This window comes from Symphalangus syndactylus, chromosome 14 (genome assembly GCF_028878055.3).
Source record: "Symphalangus syndactylus isolate Jambi chromosome 14, NHGRI_mSymSyn1-v2.1_pri, whole genome shotgun sequence".
Taxonomy (NCBI): domain Eukaryota; kingdom Metazoa; phylum Chordata; class Mammalia; order Primates; family Hylobatidae; genus Symphalangus; species Symphalangus syndactylus.
The window spans coordinates 66,519,240-66,545,262 of record NC_072436.2 but is presented as its reverse complement, the minus strand read 5'-3'; the positions used below and the strand labels follow the sequence as shown (position 1 = coordinate 66,545,262).

Below are 26,023 nucleotides of genomic sequence, written 5' to 3'. Positions count from 1 at the left end.
CGTGAACCCGGGAGGCGGAGCTTGCAGTGAGCCGAGATTGCGCCACTGCACTCCAGCCTGGGCGACAGAGCGAGACTCCGTCTCAAAAAAAAAAAAAAAAAAATGACATGGTCAGGGAAAAGGAAAAAAGAATGACATGGTATGGAAATAATCCAACAGAATTTTATTTTGTATCATGAGACTTTTCAGAGTTCATGTATGCAGTCACTCTCATTCTGAATTTCAGAGGACTGAGATTATACAAATTTCCTGGTGAATTCATGCTCTCTACTTTTGCAACACAGAAGACAAGGATATTACTTGAAGCATTAGCAGGATGAATCCAGGCAAAAGATTAGAGAATGGAAGGATTATTAGACACTAGAATGTTTGGCAAGAGGAAGCTGTATCGTCTCTCCTACTCCAAATATCAAACCAAATGGTTGAATTGTATGCTCTCTGAGTGGTTCTTCCAAGAGTGATTAACTTGACATAGGCTGGGTCCTATCAGTCATGTAGAATTCATATAAATTATTTTTCTAGAGTGTGGAAACCACAGGTTTAGATGGATCCCCTGAACTCACCGATCCTGGGCATGATTACTAGCTTCCTGAGGTGGGAGTGGGCTCGCTAACCAGGATACTTGAATCCAAACCGCATCATGTAGGTCTTTCTTCCGGGTATGCACAGTACATGGAACAATCAATGGCATTCCAAAGAGGCTGGGGTGATTCTCCTGAGATTACAGGAAACACTGTTCTGTCCTCATCTGTATGTACAAATAAGAGACTAGAGAGTTGAGAAGACAGGCCTCTGATTCCTCCCTTTAGTTCTTCTAACCCTGCCAATGGCAGGCATTATCACCATTTCCAATTAGTCACTATCACATTCTTCTCTATGTTTATAAAACCATCTTTATTGACACAAAGAGAACGGTTACAGTGGAGTCATTAAAAGCGCTGAGGTATTGCCAGTTTTAGAGTTGTTGCCTATTCTATCAAACTTGGGTTTCAGCAATTAATATATTCAAACCACAGTTTTCTCTGATAAACGTTTCTCACATACACTGAATCACATGTAAAAACTAGTAATAGCTTCATAGCTAAAGGCTTTTAAACAATTAAGACTCTTTTTTTCTCCAGAAAATATGCCAGTAAGGTGTGGTGGCTCACGCCTGTAATCCCAGCACTTTGGGAGGCTGAGGCAAGAGGATCTCTTGAGCCCAGGAGTTTGAGATCGGAATGGGCAATGTAGGGAGACCCCATCTCTATAAAGAAATAAATACAATTAGCTGGGCATGGTGGCATGTGTCTGTAGTCCCAGCTGTACAGGAGGCTGAGGTGGGAGGATTGCTTGCGTCTGGCAAGTTGAGGGTACAGTGAGCTGTGATCGTGCCACTACACTCCAGCCTGGAAGGTAGAGTGAGACCTGTCCCAAAAAAGGATAAGAAATGAAAAGATGCCAGTGGAAAAAAAAAAAATAAGACTCTCAATTATAGTTTTCTAGAGATAAGCTGTTGATAGTGGTTGTTAGAGTGGCAGTTCCCAAAGTTTTGGAGATTTGTGAAACCTAGTAATTCTATTTTGTAACAAGCTTAGCCAACTTCCTAAAAGCAGTTAAGTGATTTTAATCTTTTTTCTTGTTTTTTAAATACAGGATAGGATAAAAGTAAGGTAAAAATTTTAAAAATTTGCTTTGAGTATGTTAAAGAGATATTTATGATATTCCTTAATATAGAGATACTGCACAGAATTATCCTGGAAATGGCTGTTTAATAAACATTTAGTATAATGGAATGGTTGGTGGGAGTTCAAGGTTATCCAAAGCTGCTGAACCTTTGAACATTTAATTCCCTAAGAAGATTGGTATTTATTGAGTAGTTAGAAAACCTAAATCAGCAACTTGTCAACTCACTAGGGGTTAAGTTAGCTAGTTTCTAAGTAAAAAGACCCTTCTTTATTCAAATTATTAAGCATTTTATTTTGCCATTTTCATTTAAGCTTAAATACATAATTTTAAGACCCTATTTCATATGTTACTATTATTATAAGACCCAGCGAAATCCAGACAGAGTTCAGTACAAGTATTTTATAAAATTTTAAAACATAGCTAAACCCACACAATTTTCATCCTCTCATTAAGGAACTTCTCCTAGTGCCCTAGGGCTCATACTTTCTCAGTTACTACTGAGATAAATTCTACTCCCAGTTATTAACATGGTTAGAAACTTCAAGCCAGGGCCAGGTGCAGTGGCTCATGCCTGTAATCCCAGCACTTCGGGAGGCCGAGGCGGGTGGATCATGAGGTCAGGAGTTCGAGACCAGCCTGGCCAATATGGTGAAACCCTGTCTCTACTAAAAATACAAAAATTATCTGGGCATGGTGGCAGGTGCCTGTAGTCCCAGATACTTGGGAGGCCGAGGCAGGAGAATCACTTGAACCCAGGAGGCAGAGAGTACAGTGAGCTGAGATCGTGCCATTGCACTCCAGCCTGGGTGACAACAGCAAGACTCTGTCTAAAAAAAAAAAAAACAAATAGCTTTAAGCCAAGGGCTACTAATTCAGAGAAAAATAAAAATCAGAGGTAAAAGGGTACATTTCTGGCTGGATGTGATGGCTCGTGCCTGTAATTCCAGCACTTTGGGAGGCCAAGGCGGGTGGATCACCTGAGGTTGGGAGTTCGAGACCAGCCTAACCAACATAAAAAGACCCTGTCTCTACTAAAAATACAAAATTAGCCGGGCGTGGTGGCGCATGCCTGTAATCCCAGCTACTCGGGAGGCTGAGGCAGAAGAATCACTTGAACACAGGAGGCGGAGGTTGAGGTGAGTTGAGATCCTGCCACTGCACTCCAGCCTGGGCAACAAGAGCAAAACTCCATTGCAAAAAAAAAAAAAAAAAAAAAAAAAGTACATTTCAAATAATCATCACAAAGCAACTAGCTTTCCATTATCACTGAGTTTAAGAAACAGAATATAGTGAGCACTCAAAAGCCTTCCATTTGCTTCCTCCAAATCACAAATTCTCCCTTCCTCACAAAGGTAACTATTAAATATTCTAAATGTTACAGTAATCACTTTCTTGCTTTTCTTTACAGTTTTATATCCTATGCACAAGTAAATAAACACTAGATTTCATTTTCCCTGTTTTAAAAGTTTTTATATTTATAAACAGAATTACTTAATTCGTTTTCTTTGTTTGTTTTTTGAAACGGGGTCTAGCTCTGTCATCCAGGCTGGAGCATAGTGGTGTGATCTCAGCTTGCTGCAACCTCTACTTTCTGAGCTTGAGAGATTCTCTTGCCTCAGCCTCCTGAGTAGCTGGGACTACAGGTGTGTGGCACCACACCAGCTAACTTCTGTATTTTCTGTAGAGATGGGGTTTCACCATGTTGCCCAGGCTGGTCTTAAACTCCTGGGCTCAAGCAATCATCCCACCTCAGCCTCCCAAAATGCTAAGATTACAGGTGTGAGCCACCGTGCCTAGCCTAATTCTTTTGTGTCTGGCTTCTTTCCATCAACATTAGGTTTACGAGATTCATTTATACTGGATATAACTACAAACCCATTCATTTTTCATTCCTGTATAATGTCCCATTATCTTAATATATCTCAACTTCCCAATCCCTTCTACAACTAATGGACATGTAATGTTTTCATTTTGGGGCTACTATAGATAATGCTGCTATGAATATTCTTGTACATATCTCCTGGTACACATCTTTTGGGTGGATACCTACAGGTAGAACTGCTTATCTTTAACTAGAAAATTGTATTCCAAAGTAGTTGTATTAATTTATATTCTCATCAGCATGGTATGAGAGTTCTTGTTGCTCTACTTAGCAACCCCGTCAGTCTGTTTAATTTTACCTGTTCAGGTGAGTGCACTGATATAATATTGTTTTAATTTACGTTTCACTGATTACTAGTGTCATTGATCACTTTTTTTTTTCTTTTTGAGATGGAGTCTCGCTCTGTTGCCCAGGCTGGAATGCAATGGCGTAATCTTCACAAACAAGAAAGAAACACAACAAATAATTAAAATAAGGTGAATTAAGTGCTGAAAGAATAAAGTACAAACTCTGTCCAGAAATAGTAATTAGGGAGGCCTTGTGGAGGTGATTGTAAAGCAGAATCTGGAATGATTTGAAGGATGAGGAGAAATTTGCCAGATGGGGCATCAAAAAACACTGCAAGCAAAGTGGACAGAGTATGCAAAAACCTGGAGGTGTGAAACACCAGTAGATGCCTGAAGAACAGCAAGTTTTAAATGACTGCACAGAGGAACAAAAGGGGGAGGAAAAGGAGAGAATGGAAAGGCATGAAGTTTTGTTGCAAAAGTATCAAATTATACAAATACAGCTAAACTACTGCCTTAATCTCACTCTGCTTCCTAATGACATACACTGTTACTCTGTTGTCAATTCTTTCAGACCTTTTACTTTGCATATATAAAACCCATATTTTAAAATCCCTCCTCCAGCTTCATACTGATCTCATTCTGTATGAATTGTTCCGTAACTTGCTCCAACCATTTACCAATACGTATTGAAGACTTTTCCAAAGCAGATTTTAAATTTTATGATCATTTTTTTTTTTTCCTCCTAAAGATCATTCTGGCAGCAGAGGAATGACTGGCTTGGAGAGGAGCTAGACAGGAGGCAGGAGATCAGTCAGAGGAGACCAGCGGAACAGTCCAGGCATAAGACACCTTGCCTGAGGTCTAAGGCACTCTCTATGGGAATAGACAGGAGGGGATGAACTGAGAAATACATATGAGACACATTCTGAAATATCTGAATTGGACAGGATCTGGGATGAAGGAGGGAAGAACCAGTGTTTGTGTCTTGTGTGACTTCGTGGATGGTGCATGTGTGTTGGAAGGTGGGATGGGCTGGGGACGGGATGTGTGTTTGGAGCTAATGAATTTCATCTTTAGGAACTGTCTAGTTTGAGATGCCTGTGCAAGCAGGCAACTTGCACCACTTCCCTCTTTCCTACATAGGGCCAGAAGGCCATGGTGTCAACAGTTCAGAGAATTCATTAATTTAAGGCCTGATGTGTGTAAGATTACTCAGAAAGACGGCAGAGGGAAGGAGCCAGTGTGTAGGAACAGAAAACGTAGGGGCTTTGTGGCAGAGTTTTGTATAGTGTATTTTTATGAGCTTCAGTATTTTCATCAGCAAAAAAGACCTAATACTACCCAAGTTCTAAGATTCCCACGTGGTCCGTGTACCATGTACGCAATAAACAGTAGTAATGCATTTTGTCAACAAAGTGTTCTGGGTGCATAGAGAGGGAGTGAAGGAGGGTGTGGGCGATGGAAAGGTGGTATCAGAGAGGAAACCTGAGGTATTATCAGAGCAGGAGTCTCAAGTTGCGTTTTGAATGACTCCAGCATGCCAAGCACTGCAGGGTCTTCCGAAAGGAGAACTAAGAATGTGCCAAGATAGGAGGGGGCACGCCAGCTTGAAACTAAATCATGAGACGCGAGAGTGGGAAGAGCAGGGAAATGCAGGCGGAGGCCACCAGCTGGGTTGACGGAGGGGTGGGGCCGGGGCCAGCAGGCGCCGCACCCGCTCTCTCCCGAGCGCGCCACCTACCTCCGGGGCCACGCCACTGCTCTCGCTCTAGTTCTCGGAGATGAGCCGATCGAAGAGCAGGTGGATCTCGGTGCGGGCGGAGCTGCTGTCATCCGGGCGCAGAGCACAGAGCCTGGAAGACAAGCGGCGAAACCCACTGCCTCGCTCAGGAATTCATTCTCGCGGTGCCTCCCGCGGCTGCCCGGAAAGCAACCAGCAAGCAACTTGCACAGCAGCCATCTTTTCTACGTGGTGGGGCGGGGAGGGAAGAATCCCAGGGAAATACTTCCGGGGCATCATCCCGCTCCCCGCGCTAGTTCCGGAAGTACCTTTTTTAGATCGGACTGGGACTCAGAGGGGTTTCCATGACTACGGGACCCCTCCGACTAGTACCCTGCAAATGCTTGTCAGAAATTGGCTTGGAGGCCGGGCGCGGTGGCTCACGCCTGTAATCCCAGCACTTTGGGAGGCCAAGACGGGCGGATCACGAGGTGATCGAGACCATCCTGGCTAACACGGTGAAACCCCGTCTCTACTAATACAAAAAAACTAGCAGGGCGTGGTGGCGGACGCCTGTGGCCCCAGCTACTCAGGAGGCTGAGGCAGGAGAATGGCGTGAACCCGGGAGGCGGAGCTTGTAGTGAGCCGAGGTCCTGCCACTGCACTCCAGCCTGAGCGACAGAGCCAGACTCCTTCTCAAAAAAAAGGCCGGGCGCGGTGGCTCACGCCTGTAATCCCAGCACTTTGGGAGGCCGAGGCGGGCGGATCACGAGGTCAGGAGATCGAGACCATCCTGGCTAACACGGTGAAACCCCGTCTCTGCTAAAAATACAAAAAATTAGCCGGGCGAGGTGGCAGGCGCCTGTAGTCCCAGCTAATCGGGAGGCTGAGGCAGGAGAATGGCTTGAATCCCGGGGGGCGGAGCCTGCAGTGCCGAGATCGCGCCACTGCACTCCAACCTGGGCGACAGCGAGACTCCGTCTCAAAAAAAAAAAAAAAAAAAGCAAACCAGGTATGTGCGTTTAGAGGTGCTGTACATTTTCAGCATTATAAATGGAGATGAGTGGCAATAGTTACTTTGGTCCACAGATTTTTGATAACTAGTTTTGGATCTCTTCCACTAAAGGGATTGCCTGTTGAACGTTGTTAGGAATGTAAACTGAAGGCAAACTGCCTGGGTTTGAATTTTGTTCTGTCCCTTGCACCCTGCCTGGCTTCAAATCCTATCTCTGCTTATTAAGTTCTTTTAAGGGGATCATCTTTGAGCAAATGTCTTAGCTTCTGTTTTCCCAAGTAAATGGACACAATAGTTGCTACCTTGTGAAAGATTCATGTAATTGACTAGCGTTTACCCAGTAGCATCAGTGTTCAGTTTCAGTCATTGGTGATTCTGCAGTTGGACTGTGAGGGGGTGTTGGGATGGAGGAAAAGATACTTTTGATAACCGAGAGGCCGCTTTTCTCTGCTTTTGTGTCAAAAAGGGAGAAGGGAGTTTGGAGACGGAAACGAATTCTGTTCAATACTAAGCTCTCTTCCTCAAAATCAGAGGTACATAGAATGTGTAATAATTTACAGAATTTCTAGACTTCAACAATCTGATTTTTTTTTTAATTTACTTTTATTTTTTCAGGTTGAGACTGAGCTAAAAATCTGTGGCGACGTTCTGGATGTACTGGACAAACACCTCATTCCAGCAGCTACCACTGGCAAGTCCAAGGTTTTCTATTACGAAATGTAGGTTCTATACTAACAATTAACAAGTGTACTTCAATAATTTTAAACGCTCTCAGGAATAATTGGCTTTGTTTCTTTTTTTTTCTTAGACATTTCATATTATTTTCCTTATTAAATATAACCAAAGTCCCACAGAAATTCACTGAGGAGCCTCTAAATATCAACAAAATTATCACTTGAAAGACTAGAATTAAACAAGCAAATGGTTCCAAGAAATGGCACGAGTGTATTAATCATAAAATAAAATTTCTGCATGGAACATTCAGCCAGCACTGTGCAATGTGTGGCCGTTTGGGGGATGGGAATGAGATAAGTCCCATGAAAGCAAAAGAATATAAGTAAGTAAAACAAAGCCTAATACATTTTTATAATAGCCTGACCATCTTTTTATTCCAACATTAACTATCCTTCTAACATTAAACAATTATTTTAAAATAAAAGTTGGAAACCTACATAGAAGAAAGTCATGATTCTAAAAAGGCCAACTTTTAAACTTACATTTTCCTTTCTAGTATAGAACCTACATTTCATCATAGAAAACCTTGGACTTGCCAGTGGTAGCTGCTAGAATGAGGTGTTTGTCCAGTGCATCCAGAATGTCGCCACAGATTAATTTTAATAGCTCACTCTCAACCTGAAAAAAAAAATATATATTTTAAAAAATCAGATTGTTGAAGTTTAGAAATTCTGTAAATTATTGTACATTCTATCTACCTCTGGTTTTGTGGAAGAGAGCTTAGTATTAAAGAGAATTCGTTTCCCTCTCCAAATTCCCTTCTTCCCTTTTGACACAAAAGCAGAGAAAACTGCCTCTCAGTTATCAAAAATATCTTTTCCTTTCTGCATGCAATTAAGTGCTACACACACACACACCACCCCCCACCCCAGCACCCCCTCACAGTCCAACTGCAGAATCAACAATGACTAAACACTGATGCTACTTGGTAAAGGCTAGTCAATTACATGAATCTTTCACAAGGTAGCAACTATTGTGTCCATTTACTTGGGAAAACAGAAGCTAAGACATTTGCTCAAAGATCATCCCCTTAAAAGAACTGAATGAGCAGAGCTAGGATTTGAAGCCAGGCAGGGTGCAAGGGACAAAACAAAATTCAAACCCAGGCAGTTTGTCTTCAGTACTTACATTCCTAACAACGTTCAACAGGCAGTTCCTTTAGTGGAAGAGATCCAAAACTAGTTAAGATACCAAAAATCTATGGACCAAAAAAACTATTGCCACTCATCTCTATTCATTTATAATGCTGAAAATGTACAGCATCTCTAAACGCACATACCCAGCTTGCTTCCTATTTTTTTTCTTCATCTTTTTTTGAGACGGAGTCTTGCTTTGTCCCTCGGGCTGGAGTGCAATGGCGTAATCTCAGCTCACTGCAACCTCCGACTCCCGGGTTCACACCATTCTCCTGCCTCAGCCTCCTGAGTACCTGGGACTACAGGCGGCCACCGCCATGCCTGGCTGATAACTTTTTTTGTATTGTTTAGTAGAGACGGGGTTTCACCGTGTTAGCCAAGATGGCCTTGATCTCCTGACCTTGATCTCCCAAAGTGCTAGCTAGGAAAGGGGAAGCAGAAAGCAAAGAGTAGCTGATACATTGGGAGAAGATGTGAAAAGTTCTTCACATCTTCACATCACAAAGAAAGCAAGAGAGAGAGAGCAAGAAGGATAGGATTAGAGTCAAAGCAAAGCAGCCATGTGTGTGCCTGGGAGCTTCCATCTGGGGTAGACTGCTGAATTCTCTCACTCATTCTGGCCCAATGTGCTGATGGCTGGCTTAGCCTGTTTTTGTTGTTGTTGGTGTTGTTGTTTTATAATGACTCTGCCTCCGTTCTATTCTCTGCCCTTTGACAAAAGTCTCATGCAGATATCTAATACTTAAACCCCACTGTATTTGAAATATCTTCCTAGGTGGGTGTCCCAGCGTTAAGTCTCCTCCCTGCTAATTCACTCCTGCTGCGTCCACCTTTCTCACCTGCGTCTGTAATCAAGCCATTGCCCTGTTCTAAAGTGGGCATTTGCTTTGGGTTGGGGTAAGGACAGGGAGCACTTGGGGTTGGGAGCAAGGGGAACTGGCCTGGTGTCCTGCTGGGCCAGCTCCTATGGCCAGAGAAAAGGGCTCTGCCTGGGGACTTAACTCCTTTGCTCAAGGTTTGAACTTTTGGCTGAAAGACATAGGCTGAGTCTCCAGCATCTGAAGACATTTTCCCCAAACTTTAGTAAGTCCCTGCTCTGATTTGTTTTCTCTTCCCTTCCCATCTTCTCTTTACAGATGATCACAGCCAAGACTGCTGGTCAATCCAGGCTGCTGGTTTGCAGACAGCTGCAGTGAATGTCTGTGTTTGCCTGTCCTGAATCTTCTCTGTATTCTTCCAGTTCCATCAACTCAGCTGTCCTTTGGAGAGCCATCCCCAGCAAACACCCTCAGCTATGTGGCATTCTGACTCCAGGGCTGGACGGACATTGACCGAAGCCAGGCCAGCCTTCACTGTCAGTGCTGGAGAAGACAGGCCAACTTTCTGCTGGGGTTGCCAAGCTGGAAGGATGCATACCTGGAGCCCTGCGCTGCAGGAGCTTTTTGGTTGCTTGGACGAATACTTTTCTTTTAAGGAAAACCACACTGAGTCACTTGCCAACACCCCACCAGCGAGAGAAAGCCACATCCACACCTCTGGGGAAGAGGCCCCTGGCTGGTGACTCACTTACCAGCTCCCACTTTATACAGGGCCCTTCCTCTGGAGTAACCCAGCGTGCGGCAGAAGACAGTGGCATCAGAATTGTGCCACTCATCATCGCAAATGGTCCCTCAGGTACCACTGTAGTAAACTTCAGCCCGGCCTCGGTTATTACTGCCGACAATCCTGACGGACACTGCGTTTTCACCTGGGTGAAGAAACACACGTGGGAGAGGCGAGGAAGCCCCCTTGGGGCTTTGGGTAAGTGCAGGCTCTTTCTTTTCATTTTGGAGTTCTACAGTTAAGGAAAAGAAATGCCTCTGCTTGACTGTCACCAGAGCCTGGAAGATCCCACTTTACAGTACCAACCCAACCTGGCATGCAGCCTCCGTGCACATGGGTCCTCCTGGGACCTTCAGGCACAAGGCCAGGGGGGCAGGTGCCCCTGTGGCTGGTTTGCAAATCGCATACACTACGTCTTGTCATGTGTTGTGGAGAGAAGAAAAGAAAAGTTGAGAAAAGAGAAGGAAGGAAGCAAAGAATGGAGGGAGAGAGGGAAAGGAAGGAGGGAGGGAGAGGAAATAAAGAAGGAAAAGGGGAGGAAGGGAGGGAGAGGAAAGAAAGAAGGAAAAGGGGAGGAAGGGAGGGAGAGAGAGAGAAAAGGAAAGGAAGAAGTAGAAAGGGGGAAGAAAGGGAGAGAAGGAAGGAAGGGAGAGAGTGGCTGGGGAGGGAAACTGCTGTTCTGTGCTGTGGGCAGGCTCATTCAAGGGACTAGACCCTCAGCTCTTCCCCAAAATGAGAAATTTATTTGAGAACCAAGGTCTGTTCCCCCAACACACACAATTTTCAGGTACAGAATTGACTTTAAGGCACACATTAAAGAGAATATAAATAGTGATTACCTCTTTCACCTTTTTCTTCCTTTACTCCTTTCTCCCCAGAAGATCCTGTCATGAGGAGAAAACCCACACGGTCTGAAAGAAACCCAGGCAGGATGCCTTTGCCTGCATTTGCAGGAGTGGGAAGCGGGTGGAGAGGTGGGGGTGGTCAGACTCTCCCTGGGTCTCGCCTGTGGCCTGGCATTATGGGGACGGGATGTCCTGCGGGTGTCAATGATTGAACAGGAAGAAACGGGCCTGAGCTACAGCAAGAGGGGTTGAAGTTAGATTGGTGAGGGACACTTGGTCTGGTCAGCAACATAGAGTGGGATGGGCTCATCTCCTTCATGGAAACCGTCTAGGGGCATTGGGTCGTGGGGCATGGCTCAAGTGCACGTTCATGCCCCTGCCTCAGATGCTACAGCTGCGCCTAACCCACTGCTGTGTGCTTCATACCTAGGGCAACCCCCAGCGCAAGACTTGTCAATTAAGGAAATAAACCTTTACCCTCCTGGGTTCTGAAAACCCCCAAAACTCTTAAACAGGGCCTTTCCTATTTTAAGGTAAAGAATTGGCTGTAAAGCATAGTCCTAAGAACCAAGGAATCAGATGCAGAGGCCTTACCTTTCACTCCCTGGTCTCCCTTCTGGCCAGCTGGTCCAGGGGCCCCCTTGGGGCCTGCCAGCCCCGGGCTCCCCTGTTCTCCCTTCACACCTGCAGGGCCTGGAAGGAGAGATACTGCCCTGGTCAGGTGCCCTGCTTTGCCTTACCAAGAGAGACCCAAGGGCCTTGCTGTTTAATAAATGAGTTATCCTTAACTGCCAGACCTCCCCCATGGCTGGGCTATCTGAATTTCAGCCTGTTTGTGGTCCATACGGGGTCTGCACTGATCTCTCAACTCTTAGGTAAATGCTGTCAAGAACAGGCAGGCTAAAATAGCTGGTGGTATTCCACAGATTGTTGGTCCTTCTGGAATTACATAGTTATGTGGAAGTTCTGGCCATGCTGGGAGAATTTGCTGGAATTTTTCTAAGCCTCGATGTGTCCTTTAGTGAACTGAAATAGTAACAGAGGCCAGGTACAGTGGCTTACTCCTGTAATCCCAATGCTTCGGGAGGCCAAGGTGGGAGGATCACTTGAGCCCGGGAGGCCAAGTCTGCAGTGAGCTATCCTGGCACCACTGCACTCAGGCCTGGGTGACACAGAGACTCTGTCTCTAAAAAAATTGAAAAAACAAAACAAAACACAAAATGGTAATAGAATATCTAGCTTGTGAGGAAGAAAAGTTGCTCAAGAAATGTGTCTGAGAAATCTCACTTTTGCACTCACAGGAGTAGGGCTGTTGAGAGGCCTAGAAACACCCTGCAGCTGGTGCCAGCTCAGTACCCAACTGACGTACAGGCTCTGGAGGTGAGGATAAGAATAAGAAAGCCCGGCAACAGGCAGCGGGAGGCAGAGAGGAGAGGCTTGGGGGCCAAGAAGAAGAGGCAAATGGGCCACAGCTGAGGTGGGGAAGCAGCAGCCGTGGATGGAGCAGAAGGGACACAGCTCCCTGGCAGCTGCACAGCCTGGAGCCTCCGCCTGCACCCACAGCTCTCCTGACATTTTTCCCCTTTGCCATCCTCAGCCCCTGCCCCACATGCTATACCCCTCAGGATGCTGAGTTCCTGTTGTTCCCAGGTTTTGCAGCAGAGAAATCTGAGGCTTGAGTGACAGAGCCCTGGAGTCTTAACCTCTACTTTGGGAGAAGGTCACAGCTGTGCGTTCAAAGTCAACAAGACCTGCCCTCTGAGCAGGCAGGCCTTCCCCGTCATCACTCCGAGGGATGAAAATGCAGCCAGCCCTTTACCTGGAACTCCTGATTCTCCTTTTCTTCCTTGCTGTCCTTGAAGTCCTAAGATCAAAACAAAAAAGAGGGGGGGAGATCATAAAACTTAGATACTAGACATTTTTAATCTTAGACAACCTCTACCTTTTGTCTGATTAATGCAGATGGAAAGATACATTGGTTCTCCACGTTTAAAGCCTCTTCAGCAGATTGTAAAAAGAGATCGTCTGCAGGTGAATGAGAACAGGTGTGTTGGGGATGAAACAGCAAAGTACTGGATGAAAGCCTGGATTAGGCAGACCCCAGATGCACAGCTGGCCTTCCCTGCCCACCAGTAACCTGACCTGGCGTCTAAATCCAATCCCATTCGCTGCCATTGCATTTATATTGGAAGAGAATTGGGAGATATTTGGTAAATAAAGTTATCTTTATTGCCAAAAGACTGTGGAGGGGGCTCAGTGGCCACCAGGAACTTTGGGGGTCCTCACCCATAGTAGATGCTCTACAAGTATTTGTTGGTTTATTTCATTGTGGCCCCCAATGGCTAAAGATTCATGTGGCTAAAGAGTCTCATGTCCAGAAAATGGAAAAATAATAACCACAATCATTGGTAATGATCCTACTGTAGTTAATGTTAAAGGTCCCCCTTTCTTCCTTCTTTCCATCCATTCATCCTTTTTTTCAGTAAACTTTCATGGAAGACCCATTGTCCCCAGCACCCTGCTGGGTCACTGTGAGATAATAGCTTGTTCATTTAGCAAGATCATGTCCTCTTGGTTTTAAGTGCCAATATTTATTTTATTTCAGAGAAATAGGACTCCTCAAGGCAGTTACACAAACTTGGGAAAATGCAAGCTCATTATTGACTATCAATAACAGTTACTAGCCAGGCGTGGTGGCTCACGCTTGTAATCCCAGCACTTTGGGAGGCCGAGGCGGGTGGATCACGAGGTCAGGAGATTGAGACCACGGTGAAACCCCGTCTCTACTAAAAGTACAAGAAAAAAAAATTAGCCGGGCGTGGTGGCGGGCGCCTGTAGTCCCAGCTACTCGGAGAGGCTGAGGCAGAAGAATGGCGTGAACCCGGGAGGCGGAGCTTGCAGTGAGCCAAGATTGCGCCACTGCACTCCAGCCTGGGCGACAGAGTGAGACTCCGTCTCAAAAAAATAAATAAATAAATAAATAAAAATAACAGTTACTAGAGGGTAACAAGGGGAACAACAACAGTGAGTCATAAGTATCTGTGCCCCCGGCCAAGCACGGAGCTCAGTCCTCCTTGCAGTTGCCTCGGGGAAGTTTCTGCCTGCCCTTACTTCAATCCCTGGATTTCCCAAGCACCTGCAGTGTGCTGGTCAGTGGAGGGCAAGGCAAGGGGCTGGCAGGCCTCTTCAGGGCCCCTTCTTGGAATAATGAGCAAGAGAAGTTGTGACTCCAGGGGCATTTCAGATCCCACCGCCAGGCTTGGCGCTGCCTGGGGAGGAGGGCCAGAGAGCCAAGGGGCTGGGAGCTGCTGCTGCAGACCCGGGCAACAAGAGAAGCGGGAAGCACCAGAAGATTCTGAGAGGGCAGCTCCTTCTGTTCCTCGTGTTAGAGAAAGGGACAGGACTGAGACTGGCATAGGTTTTTGTAACCGCTGGAGGTGCCTTAGAGGCCAGCCCCTGGCAGACAGGCCCCAGCTTACACAGGGCCATTTGTGCACACACCTGTCCCTCTGAATAGAATGCCTCACCCCTTTGGTTCACCTGGAGAACTCACATTTAGCTTGTAAACTCTGCAAAGATGTCAGATGTCACCACCTGTGAAGCCTTCCCTCCCTCTCCCATGACATGATATCCTTTCTCCCAAGGCGGTAAAGCAAAGTGGTTCTAAAGTCTGACAGCCCGGACTTGAGTCCACTTCTGTCTTTTTTTTTTTTTTTTTTTTTTTTTGAGACGGAGTCTCGCTCTGTCGCCCAGGCTGGAGTGCAGTGGCGCGATCTCGGCTCACTGCAAGCTCCGCCTCCCGGGTTCACGCCATTCTCCTGCCTCAGCCTCTCCGAGTAGCTGGGACTACAGGCGCCCGCCACCACGCCCGGCTAATTTTTTTGTATTTTTAGTAGAGACGGGGTTTCACCGTGGTCTCGATCTCCTGACCTCGTGATCCGCCCACCTCGGCCTCCCAAAGTGCTGGGATTACAAGCGTGAGCCACCGCGCCCGGCCCCACTTCTGTCTTATACCGACTTTGTGGCCTTGAGCCAGGTGTCCCTGCTCTGAGCCTCAGTTTCCTTCTCTGAGTCTCCTTGTTGCCTTCTGAGGCAGTTGTGAGGCTGAAATGAAATCGTATGTGTCAAGTGCTGAGACCAGTGCCTGGCCAGTGCTGAATAAATGATGTCACGACCCACAGTGTCCTGTGTCCCCTCCAGGTGGGGAGCACCTCAGGCACTGAGGTTGAGGCCACACATGAGCACCAAGATTGCTGCACAGCTAGCACCCAGCAGATGTCTGATATTGACCTGAAGGACTTAGCTGAGATTGCCCAGGAGAAGCGACAGATATTTCCCTTCTGCTTACCTGCATCTGAACAGCATATGTCAAGATGGGTTGGGCAAAAGATCACATTCTATGTGTCTATGATGGTGATGAAGTAGGAAACAGTCCACATCCAGGGAGGTTACAGTGTCTTGGGGTCCCTGAACCCTGCCTCTAGGGACACGCTCTTAAGGTAGAGATTTCTGCAACATGGCACCCTCTGGGATGCAGTTAGAAGGGGCCAAGAGTCTGGATGTGGACTGTTTCCTGCTTCATCACCATCATAGATATATAGATGGTGGTCTTTCTCCCCACCAATCTTGACATACGCTGTTCACATGCAGGTAAACAGAAGGGGCCTCAAAACACTGTGACCTCCCTTTATTGTGACCACCCAAAGAGATGCACCCCTCCAAGTGTCCCCTAAAGCACTGAACAGCAAATGCCCTCTAAAGACAGGAATCATAGGAAAGCCCCTGTTCACTAAGTCCATGGCCCCAAGCCTGACCCTCCCTCTTCATTTCCCACATTCTCCCTTCCTAGCTCCTCACCTCCAGGGGACTCAGCATTTTCTGCTGCCTGCATTGTGCCAGGCACTGTGCCAGGGGCTTTACAAGTCCATTACCTTGTTTGATCTTTCAGACACCCTCCAAGGCAGTGTGATTTCCCTCCTTTACGGAGGAGAAAGTACACACTCAGAGATGCTAGGTGAGTTATTCCAGGTCATATAGGAGTGAATGGGGGAAGTCGGGGCTGTCACCCAGGCCCAGCCTCCCAGTGTTCCCTGAAGGCACCTTTGTTCCACTAGTGCTAGGCTCACTCCTCTCTGGAGTTTCACTTTGTCTATGCGCTTGGTTCCCAAGACACCTCCGGCCTCCCTGAGGCCATTTCTTCCCCCTAAAAGAGTAGTCAAACTAGAGTATATATCAGAATCATCTGGATGCCTCTTGTTAGTAAACAACTTGCTAGGTCCCACCAGAGTCACTGATTTAGTGGAACTGGAGTGGGAATCCAAGAATCCACAGTACTAACAAGTTCCCAGGTGATGCTAATTCTGCAAGTCTCAGGACCACATTTTGAGTAGCACTGCCCTAAACAACTCTCACTCATTCTTGAGGGACCAGTTCACAGCCCACCTCGTATGAGCAGCCTTCCTTGTCTCTATAGGAGCTCACAGCCCCTCTCGTGTCTGAACCCTCCCAGACCCAAAGTTCATATGGCAGAGGTTGGACCTTGATGAAATGCCTTCTGATATGTGTTTAATGGGTATTGGAAATTATAATTGAGGTTTGTGTGATTTCTCTCCAAGCCTCGCTGGACTCTAAGAGAACACTGGCTGAGTGGTTGTTCATGGACTAATCGATGGAGGAACTAGTAATTACTTCACTATAAATCAGGGCAGCAACCTGATAGGATCAGCTCCTGCACAGTAGAGGGAGAAATGGCTAAAAAATAGGTTCTAGAGCTGCATGTTGTAAAACTACACTGGAGAGCAAATAAATGCTGGATTTTTCTTCTTAACCATAAGCAAGCTGGCTTTCCATGAGTACCACAAGCTTATCAAGCTGAGAGGGCTCCAAATATTTACTCGCAAAGTTTTTACAGAAATAATATTCTCCCAAGAAACATGTGTTAAGTTAGAAAACAGATGCCTTCCAGTTGTTTGGTGTTGAGCTGGTGTTCTGACTTCAATTGTTCCTGCTCCCAGGGAAGCTGCCTATTTCAAACCCAGACTGCTGTGAACCTGTCAGGGACCTGGTGTTCTTCTACGCTGCTTGTACGCCACAGAAAAGGAAACAGGCTCAGCAATGTCAAGTAGCTGAGCCTGTGGTTACCCAGCTAGTCAGGGGTAAGTTCAAGTTGAGGCTCAGATCTCCTGATTCTGAGTGAAATGGAGAAATTTCCAATACATTAAGAAAACTTTCTTTCTCCTTCTTTTCTTTCTTTTTCTTTTTCTTTTTTGTTTTTCTTTCTTTCTCTCTCTCTCTTTTCCTTTCTTTTCTTTCTTTCTCTCCTCTCCTTCCTTCCTTCCTTCCTTCCTTCCTTCCTTCCTTCCTTCCTTCCTTCCTTCCTTCTTTCCTCCTTCTCTCCCTCCCTCCCTGTCTCTCTCTCTCTCTTCTTTCTTTTTGACAGGGTCTCACTCTTGCTCAGGCCGGAGTGCAGTGTGCAATCACAGCTCATTGCAGCCTCAAATTCTTTGGCTCAAGTGATCCTCCTCCTCCTCCTCCTTCAGCCTCCTGAGTAGCTGAGACTACAGGTACGTGCCACCATGCCCAGCTAATTTTTTTATGTTTTGTAGAGAGATTTGCTGTCTTGCCCAGTCTGGGGAAACTTTCCTAAATACCATGCCAGCTTGGAGGCTAGGTGCAACCTGACAAATTTAGGATTGAGCTAATAACTAACAAATCAACCTTGTGGTAAGAAGTGAGATAAAGGATAAGGGACTTAAAATTGGTGTATGTGTAGACTTCTGCAGAGCTCTCTAAGAAACTTAGAGAACAATGAGGAAGGGTTTTATAAATGACAATTTAGTAATTTGACTTAGTGGAATTTAATAAATTATTGGACTATCTCAGTACTTAGATATGAGGAATAGAATTAACTGAGAAATTATATTCATGATATAGGGCTCAACTGCTATTATGGATGATCTTTTTGGCTTATCTTTAAAGTAAAACATCTTCAAATACAGATGAGAAAATGGATTTTGAGTTATTTGCACTTCAGTTTTGCCCCAAGAGGAAAATAAAAGGGCATGGAAAATTCACATTGTTATAGTTTAGACATAAAAGCCATTGAGATAAAGAATTTCCAATCAGAGTGGTGTTTTGGAGTTTAAATGTTTTGGCTGCTTCTAATGTTATTTCATGAGGTGTAAATGGTAAAAAGAGAAATGTCATGATTACAAGCTTAAGTGGAGTCCTTCCTTATTTCTAAACAAATATTATTTCAAAATAGCTAAAATTTCTTTCTTTCTTCTTTCTTTTTGACAGAGTCTCACTCTGTTGCCCAGGCCAGAGTGCAGTGTGCAATCATAGCTCATTGCAGCCTCAAATTCTTTGGCTAAAGTGATCTTCTTCCTCCTCCTCCTCCTTCAGCCTCCTGAGTAGCTGAGACTACAGGTACATGCCACCATGCCCAGCTAATTTTTTTATGTTTTGTAGAGAGGGGGCCATTGCTGTCTTGCCCAGTCTGGGGAAACTTTCCTAAATACCATGCCAACTTGGAGGCTAGGTGCAAGCTGCTACCTTCTGCTCCGATCCTTTCTGAACTGGGATGAAGGGAGGAGGTGTCACTCATCAGCACGCCCTGATGGTAGGACTGGGGAGGGAGACCTCATGATAGACTGTACTAATAAGACCCCAAGCTTTGTCTTGTATGGGCCTAGATTTGAACCTGGCTGCATCTCTTAATGGCTGTTTGACTGTAAAGTTGCGCTACAAAGAGTGCTTGTCCCACTGGGTGTCAAGAAGATGCTCATTAGCAGGAGCTGCTTTTGTTCTGCAAATCCTCCCAGGATGCAAAGGGCAGGGCAGGATTCCCTACCCTCAGACTGTGGAAGACACAGGCTTGGGGCTTGGGGAGTGAGCACAGTGCTCCTGTGGGTAAAATCATGTTTTACCTCCAATACTCTTGGTTAGTCGAGAACCGTTAGTGTGGCAGTGGGGGTGGGGGCAGAGGGTGACTACCATTTACAACCGAGATGAAAGCAATCATCTCCATGAAACCACACAGAAGGTTCAGGGGCAAGAGAGCATCAGGTCTCATAGTCAGATGGACTCTGAGACTGGGGTCCAGAGAAAATGGAATTATAAGATCAGAATGGACAGTGAACAAGTCAGGAAGGTCTGACAACTATACCCAGATGGAAACTTTCCCATGGTGAGACCCTGCTGGTGGCCTTCAGGTGGCATCCACATGGGATCAGGTAGTAGGGAACCTCCCAAACCGACACACCATCCATAAAAAACACAATTGCTCTGGGGCTGGGTAGATTATAAGGACAGAGAGGGTGTAAAAGCTGCCCTTGCCATGGCTCCCGACAGCTTTCAAAAAAACCCAAAAGCTCGGGCCCATAGTCCAAGGTTTGCCAGGAGGTGGTGATGAATGAATCAATCAATCAATTAGAACTATGGAGGACAAGGTCCCAGTGTGGTCTCTAGCACAGCATGGGGGGTGAGGGCATCCAGGTTGTCTGACACAAGCATGACCTTCTTCTCAGGCAGAGGACAGGGGTGGAGGCAGACTGTCTACAGATGTCCTTGGCAGACACGCAGCTTTACATCACAACCCTGCCCTCCCCATAGCCCCTCCTGCCTGCTCCTGGCTTTCCAATGTGTGCAACAGTTCTCTGCGGAAATACCCAATCAGAGTGTGCCCACACCATCTGGCAACAGTCTCTCTGTTCACTGCACTACCATGCATGTCTGAGGGCAGGAAGGCAGGAATTGGTCTTATGCATTGTGACAATGGTCTGGACTTTCTAGACCAGGTGAGCACACTGCAACTGGACCAAACTGGCTTATAAAGTAGACTATATTGGTACAATGGTTTACAACCTAGACTAAATAGACATGATGGTATATAACCTAGACTCGGTTGGCATTATGGTATAAACTAGTCTTTGTGAGTTTGGCTAGTGTGGGTCAGTGCTCCCAGGCTGCCCCCCTAGAAAAATGTGGAAGAAGAGTTTTCTGGACCCTCCAGCCTGAATCCAGACTCCTGGACCCCCTCCTGGGGGTCCCAATGAAAGGTCAGCAGGAGAGAGCAGAAACATACAGCTGGGAGGCAGACCAGGGAGATGGTATGGTCAAGGTGCTTTGCTTTCCTCCCTGATGCTGGAGGTTTGGTCATGGCATTCAAGGCCTTTCATGAGCCCTGAGAAGAGAAAGAACAGCCCTAGGCCCTTGGGCTTAAGAGGTCCTGGCAGGGGCGTCCGGGCGCGGTGGCTCACGCTTGTAATCCCAGTACTTTGGGAGGCCGAGGCGGGCGGATCACGAGGTCAGGAAATCGAGACCACGGTGAAACCCCGTCTTTACTAAAAATACAAAAAAATTAGCCGGGCGTGGTGGCGGGCGCCTGTAGTCCCAGCTACTCAGAGAGGCTGAGGCAGGAGAATAGCGTGAACCCGGGAGGCGGAGCTTGCAGTGAGCCGAGATTGCGCCACTGCACTCCAGCCTGGGTGACAGAGCGAGACTCTGTCTCAAAAAAAAAAAGAGGTCCTGGCAGGGGCAACTACCCTCCATAACCAGGAACCTCAGAGGCCAAGGCACAGAAGACCCTCTGCCTCCTCCGTGGGCCTAACAGGAGGCGGTTTTTCTCCCCATCCATCCTGCCACCCAGCAAGCCCACCTACTCACCCAGCACACCCTCGGTTACCTGTGTCCCCTTTGCTTCCTTTCAGGCCCACGGCTACTGGACCCCCGGGGCTCCCTGGACATCCTGGACAACAGACACCACAGAGGGCATAAGGGCTGGACTAGGCAGGTTTTCACACATCACTCCCCATGCCCACCGCAGGACCCAAGACCTCACCTGTTAGCCCAGAGGACCCAGCACTGCCAGGCTCGCCCTTGGCACCTGGGTGTCCCACTGCACCAGGAGGGCCTGGAACACCCTGCAGTCCAGGTTGTCCTGAAAGGAAAGTAGTGACTGCCAGGCTGTGGTGGTTGGCAGAGGGCCCGACTACCCCCACCCCTGGTGCTTCACTTCTCAGCAGTGAGACATGTACTTCTTAACACCTTACAGTCCTCTTGGCAGCTTTAACGCCTCTCTTTAGAAGCCATGAGCTAGCCCTCTTAGTAGGAGGAAAATTATTCTCAGCAATTTACTAATCCTGCCTCAGACTCCTGAGTAGCTGGAATTACAGGTGCCCGCCACTATGCCTAGCTAATTTTATATTTTGAGTAGAGATGGGGTTTCACCATGTTGGTCAGGCTGGTCTCAAACTCCTGACCTTGTGATCTGCCCACCTCAGCCTCCCAAAGTGCTAGGATTACAGGTGTAAGCCACCACACCCGGCCTGCCTGGCTAATTTTTTTTTTTTTTTTTGAGACGGAGATTCACTTGCTCTTGTTGCCCAGGCTGGAGTGCAATGACGTGATCTCAGCTCACCACAACTTCCACCTCCCAGGTTCAAGTGATTCTCCTGCCTCAGCCTCCCAAGTAGCTGGGATTACAGGTATGCGCCATCACGCCCAGCTAATTTTATATTTTTTAGTAGAGACGGGGTTTCTCCATGTTGGTCAGGCTGGTCTCGAACTCCTGACCTCAGGTGATTTGCCCGCCTTGGCCTCCCAAAATGCTGATATTACAGGCACGAGCCACCATGTCTGGCCTAATTTTTGTATTTTTAGTAGAGACTTTTTTGTATTTTTGTATTTTTAGTAGTAAAAGCAAAAGAAATCTATCTTTTGCTTTTATTTCCTATATGGTTTACTGGCCAGTTCATTCTGCCTGTATTTTTAGTTTCCCCATATTAGCCAGGCTGGTCTCAAACTCCTGGCCTCAAGTGATCCAACTGCCTCAGCCTCCCAAAGTGCTGGGATTACAGATGTGAGTCACCACTCCCCGGCCGAGGGTCCAAATTTTCTAAGAAGCTGCTGCTATGCTTCCTGTTCCGTACCCTTCTAAGAACATTAGTGCTGGATTGTTTATTGTGAGTTTGATTCAGTCCTCACCTAAAATCCACTCCTGTGGTCTTGCAATAACCTTTTGCCTAGAGGTCCAAGGTTACCATAAGACCACAGGAGTGGGTTTTAATGCATTTCCTAAAAATAAGGGTATGCTACATAACCAAAAAGACATTACTGCATGTAAGAAAATTTTTAAATTCCGTATCATTTAATAGTCAGTCCCTTATCAAGTTTCCTTAACTACTTCCAAAATATCTTTTATAGCTAGTGTTTAAAAATAAGGATCTGATGGGAGATTGTGAATGGGAGGTTTTTATAAGCCAAGCCTCAATGTAATGTGAATTACTTCTGCTCACATTCTGCGCTAAAACACGGTCACATGACTGCAACTTCACTACAAGGGAAGTAGGAAATGTAGTTTATCTGTGTGCCCACAGGGAAACATGCATTGTTGAACCAGGCCTTGTGTTTTACTATAGAAGGTCATAAGAGGGACAGTAAGAGGAGCATATTACGGTGGTAAACTATGATGGTTATTGCTGGTCACTTCCCTAGTATCCATTTTTCACTCCTAATATTACCCCAATTTTTGTACCCCAAGGGAACTGACACTGACTTTCAGTACAGCTGGAACAGGGAGTGGTGTGTTCTGATTAGATCTTATAGGCTGTAAGTTGAAAGCCACTGTAGGTTCTGACATGGTAAAAATGATTTTTTTTTTTTTTTTGAGATGGAGTCTCACTCTTGCAGGCTGGAGTGCAGTGGCACGATCTCAGCTCACTGCAACCTCAGCCCCCTGACTTCAAGCAATTCTCCTGCCTCAGCCTCCCAAGTAGCCGGGATTACAGGCGTGTGCCACCATGCCTGGCTAGTTTTTGTATTTTCGGTAGACACAGGGTTTTGCCATGTTGGCCAGGGTGGGTCTTGTACTACTGACCTCAGGTGATCTGCCCGCCTTGGCCTCCCAAAGTGCTGGGATTACAGGCATGAACCACTGCGCCTGGTCAAAAATTATTTTAAAAAATAAACTAATTGTGTGCATTGTAGGATGTTTAGCAAAAAATGTATAAAAATAAATAAAAATAAATAATTAAACAAACTAATCAACCAGGTGTAATGGTTCATGCCTGTAATCCCAGCACTTTGATTTTTCTTTTCTTTCTTTCATTTTTTTGGGGGAGCCCTACCTCCTGCAAATCCCAGCACTTTGGGAGGCTGAGGCAAGAGGATTCCTTGCGCCCAGGAGTTCAAAACTAGCCTGGGCAACAAAGTGAGAGCCTCTCTCTACTAAAAAAAAAAAAAAAAAAAATACAAAAATTAGCTGAGTGTAATGGCGTGTGCCTGTAGTCCTTGGGAGTCTGAGGCGGAAGGATTGCTTGAGCTCAGAATGCAAGACTGCAGTGTGCCATGATTGAGCCACTGCACTCCAACCTGGGCAACAGCGTGAGACCTGTCTCAAAAAAGAAGCAAGAAACAAAAAAACTTCCTAATTAACGTTTATGCCTAAAATGCCTGTTAAATGAAATTTATGGGAAGCCATTGATTTGGACTGAGCTCCTGCTCTAGGTCCCAACAGACAAGACCAAACCAGAATAGAGTTACTTGTGCTAAGTGCCACATATCAAACTGAACTTTGAAATGGGCCAGTTTTTCAAAAAATAGGAAACTCACTGCAACCAATTAGAAGGGGCCCAATTTACTTGAGCTGTTGTGATAAGGAAATTCCCCCTGCTTTAACCCTATAAGGAAAGTTCCTATTTTTTTTTTTTTTTTTTAATGAAGTTTCACTCTTGTTGCCCAGGCTGGAGTGCAGTGGTTCGATCTTGGCTCACTGAAACCTCCGCCTCCTAGGTTCAAGCGATTCTCCTGCCTCAGCCTCCCAAGTAGCTGGGATTACAGATGCCCACCACCATGCCCAGATAATTTTTGTATTTTTAGTAGAGACAGGGTTTCATCATGTTGGCCAGGCTGATCTTGAACTCCTGACCTCAGGTGATCCACCCACCTCAGCCTCCCAAAGTGCTGGGATTACAGTCACAAGCCACCTCGTCTAGTAACTAGATGAAAGTAACTTTGAAACAACCAGTTCGCTCCCCCATCCCCTGTTTCTGCTTCTTCCACATTTTTCTGCCTTTAAAGCCCATCTCCTCTGCTCAGCCTATGGGAGCACCTTTTCTGTGGCATAGATGAGCAGCTGCCTGATTCATGAATCACTAATAGAAGCCAATTCAATCTTTAAATTAAATTTGTTGAAATTTTGCTTTTTTTTTTTTTTGAGACAGAGTCTCACTCTGTCACCCACGCTGGAGTGCAGTGGTGCAATTTCGGCTTACTGCAACCTCCGCCTCCCAGGTTCAAGCAATTCTTGTGCCTCAGCCTCCCGAGTAGCTGGGATTACAGGCATGCACTGCCACACCCAGCTAATTTTTGTATTTTAGTAGAGACGGGGTTTCTCTAGCCAGGTCTCTAACTCCTGGCCTCAAGCGATCTGCCTGCCTCAACCTTTCAAAGTGCTGGGGTTACAGGCGTGAGCCACTGTGCCTGGCAGAAATTTTGCTTTTTGACATGACTTTAGAATCTGAGGCAGATGGTGTTCATCTTATACAAAGAGGCTGCCCCAAGAGAGTCCGTGATTCAACCCCACCCCTGGACATTCCACACTGCCTTGAGGAGTGAGGATGTAGATCAGAACTGTCTCCCACCAGGAACTAATGGATGAAGAAGTTAAGGGTGTGTTATGGAGAAGGGATTCCCCCCTTCCTGGATCTGCCAGTTCCTGACTCTGTACCTTAGGCAAGTACTTCATCCCTGCTTTCCAATATGTGGTCACCCTGAGAAGAATGGAAAAGATGTCTGTGTTAGGTGGCAGGTTTACTTTACCAATCGTTACCTCTGATTTTCCTCTCAGAGGCCAGTGGTGGAAGGTTGCATTATTATTACAGCGTGCACCGCCACTTTCTGGAAGAGGACTGTCCTCCCTGCTCCATTAGCATCATGCTCAGCCACATGCTGTGGTTTAAATGTGTTCCCTAAAGTTCACATGTTGGAAACTTGATCCCCAATGTGACAGTATTAGGAGGTCGGACCTTTAAGAAGTGAAGAGGCATGAAGACTCTGCCTTCTTGAATGGATTGACATTATTATCACAGGAGTGGGTTCCTTATAAACAAATGAGTTTGGTCTCCTCTTGCTGTCTCTTATCCTCTCTTTGCCCTTTTGTCATGGGATGATGCAGCAAGAAGCCTTGGGCTAGATGCCAGCTCCTTAATCTTGGACTTGCCACCCTCCAGAACCATGAGCCAATAAATTTCTGTTCATGATAAGCTGCCCAGTCTGTGGAATTCTGTTACAGCAGCACAAAATGGACTAACACACCATATGACTTCCTCTGGCCAGTGCCTGTGTTAAAAAAGATTCAGCCAGGCGCGGTGGTTCACACCTTTAATACTAGCACTTTGGGAGGCCGAGGCAGGTGGATTGCCTGAGCTCAGGAGTTCGAGACCAGCCCGGGCAACATGGTGAAACCCCGTCTCTACTAAAAATACAAAAAATTAGCAGGGCGTGGTGGCGGGCACCTGTCGTCCCGGTTACTTGGGAGGCTGAGGCAGGAGAATGGCGTGAACCCAGGAGGCGGAGCTTGCAGTGAGCCGAGATCGCGCCACTGCACTCTAGCCTGGACGAAAGAGCGAGACTCCGTCTCAAAAAAAAAAAAAAAAAAAGAAATATGATTACTTCGAAAAGAAATTTGGTTAATGTAAGTTAGATAAATTTCTGTTTAAAATATTTTAAGAAAAATAATGCTCAAAGAGCAGTGGTCATGGCATTTATTCCAGAGAGAGGAAGTTTATCCTGATCTGCCTGTAACAACAAAAGTAAATGGATCAAGATAATGCTATAGGGACATAGATTAAAAGATAGCACACAATTGTATTTTAAAAACGAAGATAACTTTTTGATACATGTATTAAATGTAAGAGAACATACAGCATAAAAAATGATCTTTTGGGGGGATACTATGGGATACAAACAAGTACCAAGAACAGTATGAGGAATAAAATTCTCATCCTGGGTTGATGTGGGCAGAGCCTCAGAGTCTGAGAACAGCCCCAGTATGTGGTGGTGTTAGGGCCCCTCTGTATAAAAACTGTTCTCATTACTGAGAATTGAAGTCTCAGGGAAAAAAAAACAA

At 46.1% G+C, this 26,023-nt stretch overlaps 1 protein-coding gene and 1 long non-coding RNA gene across 4 annotated transcripts in view; one reads left to right on the top strand and one right to left on the bottom strand.

The window, feature by feature from the left end:
* Positions 1–5,833, bottom strand: part of LOC129462230 (ubiquitin carboxyl-terminal hydrolase 32-like) — a 31,050-nt gene extending 25,217 nt beyond the window's left edge. The window contains 1 exon segment of the mRNA XM_055242041.2: positions 5,582–5,833. Within this exon segment, the coding sequence (XP_055098016.1) occupies positions 5,582–5,673 (92 nt within the window). The 5' untranslated portion in view covers positions 5,674–5,833.
* LOC129462236 (uncharacterized) lies at positions 5,833–25,557 on the top strand. Of its 3 annotated transcripts, XR_010115666.1 has the most exons (10): positions 5,833–7,108; positions 7,191–7,294; positions 7,384–7,632; positions 9,687–10,246; positions 10,930–11,768; positions 12,195–13,103; positions 16,908–17,048; positions 17,333–17,456; positions 18,193–18,321; positions 20,604–25,557. It is a non-coding gene; the product is annotated as an uncharacterized lncRNA (long non-coding RNA). The 3 variants fall into 3 exon arrangements; XR_010115665.1 differs by lacking the exons at positions 16,908–17,048; positions 17,333–17,456; positions 18,193–18,321; positions 20,604–25,557 and having other exon boundaries at positions 5,843–6,572; positions 10,927–13,305; XR_008650803.2 differs by lacking the exons at positions 7,384–7,632; positions 16,908–17,048; positions 17,333–17,456; positions 18,193–18,321; positions 20,604–25,557 and having other exon boundaries at positions 5,846–6,572; positions 9,583–10,246; positions 10,927–13,305.
* Positions 25,558–26,023: the final 466 nt, after the last annotated feature.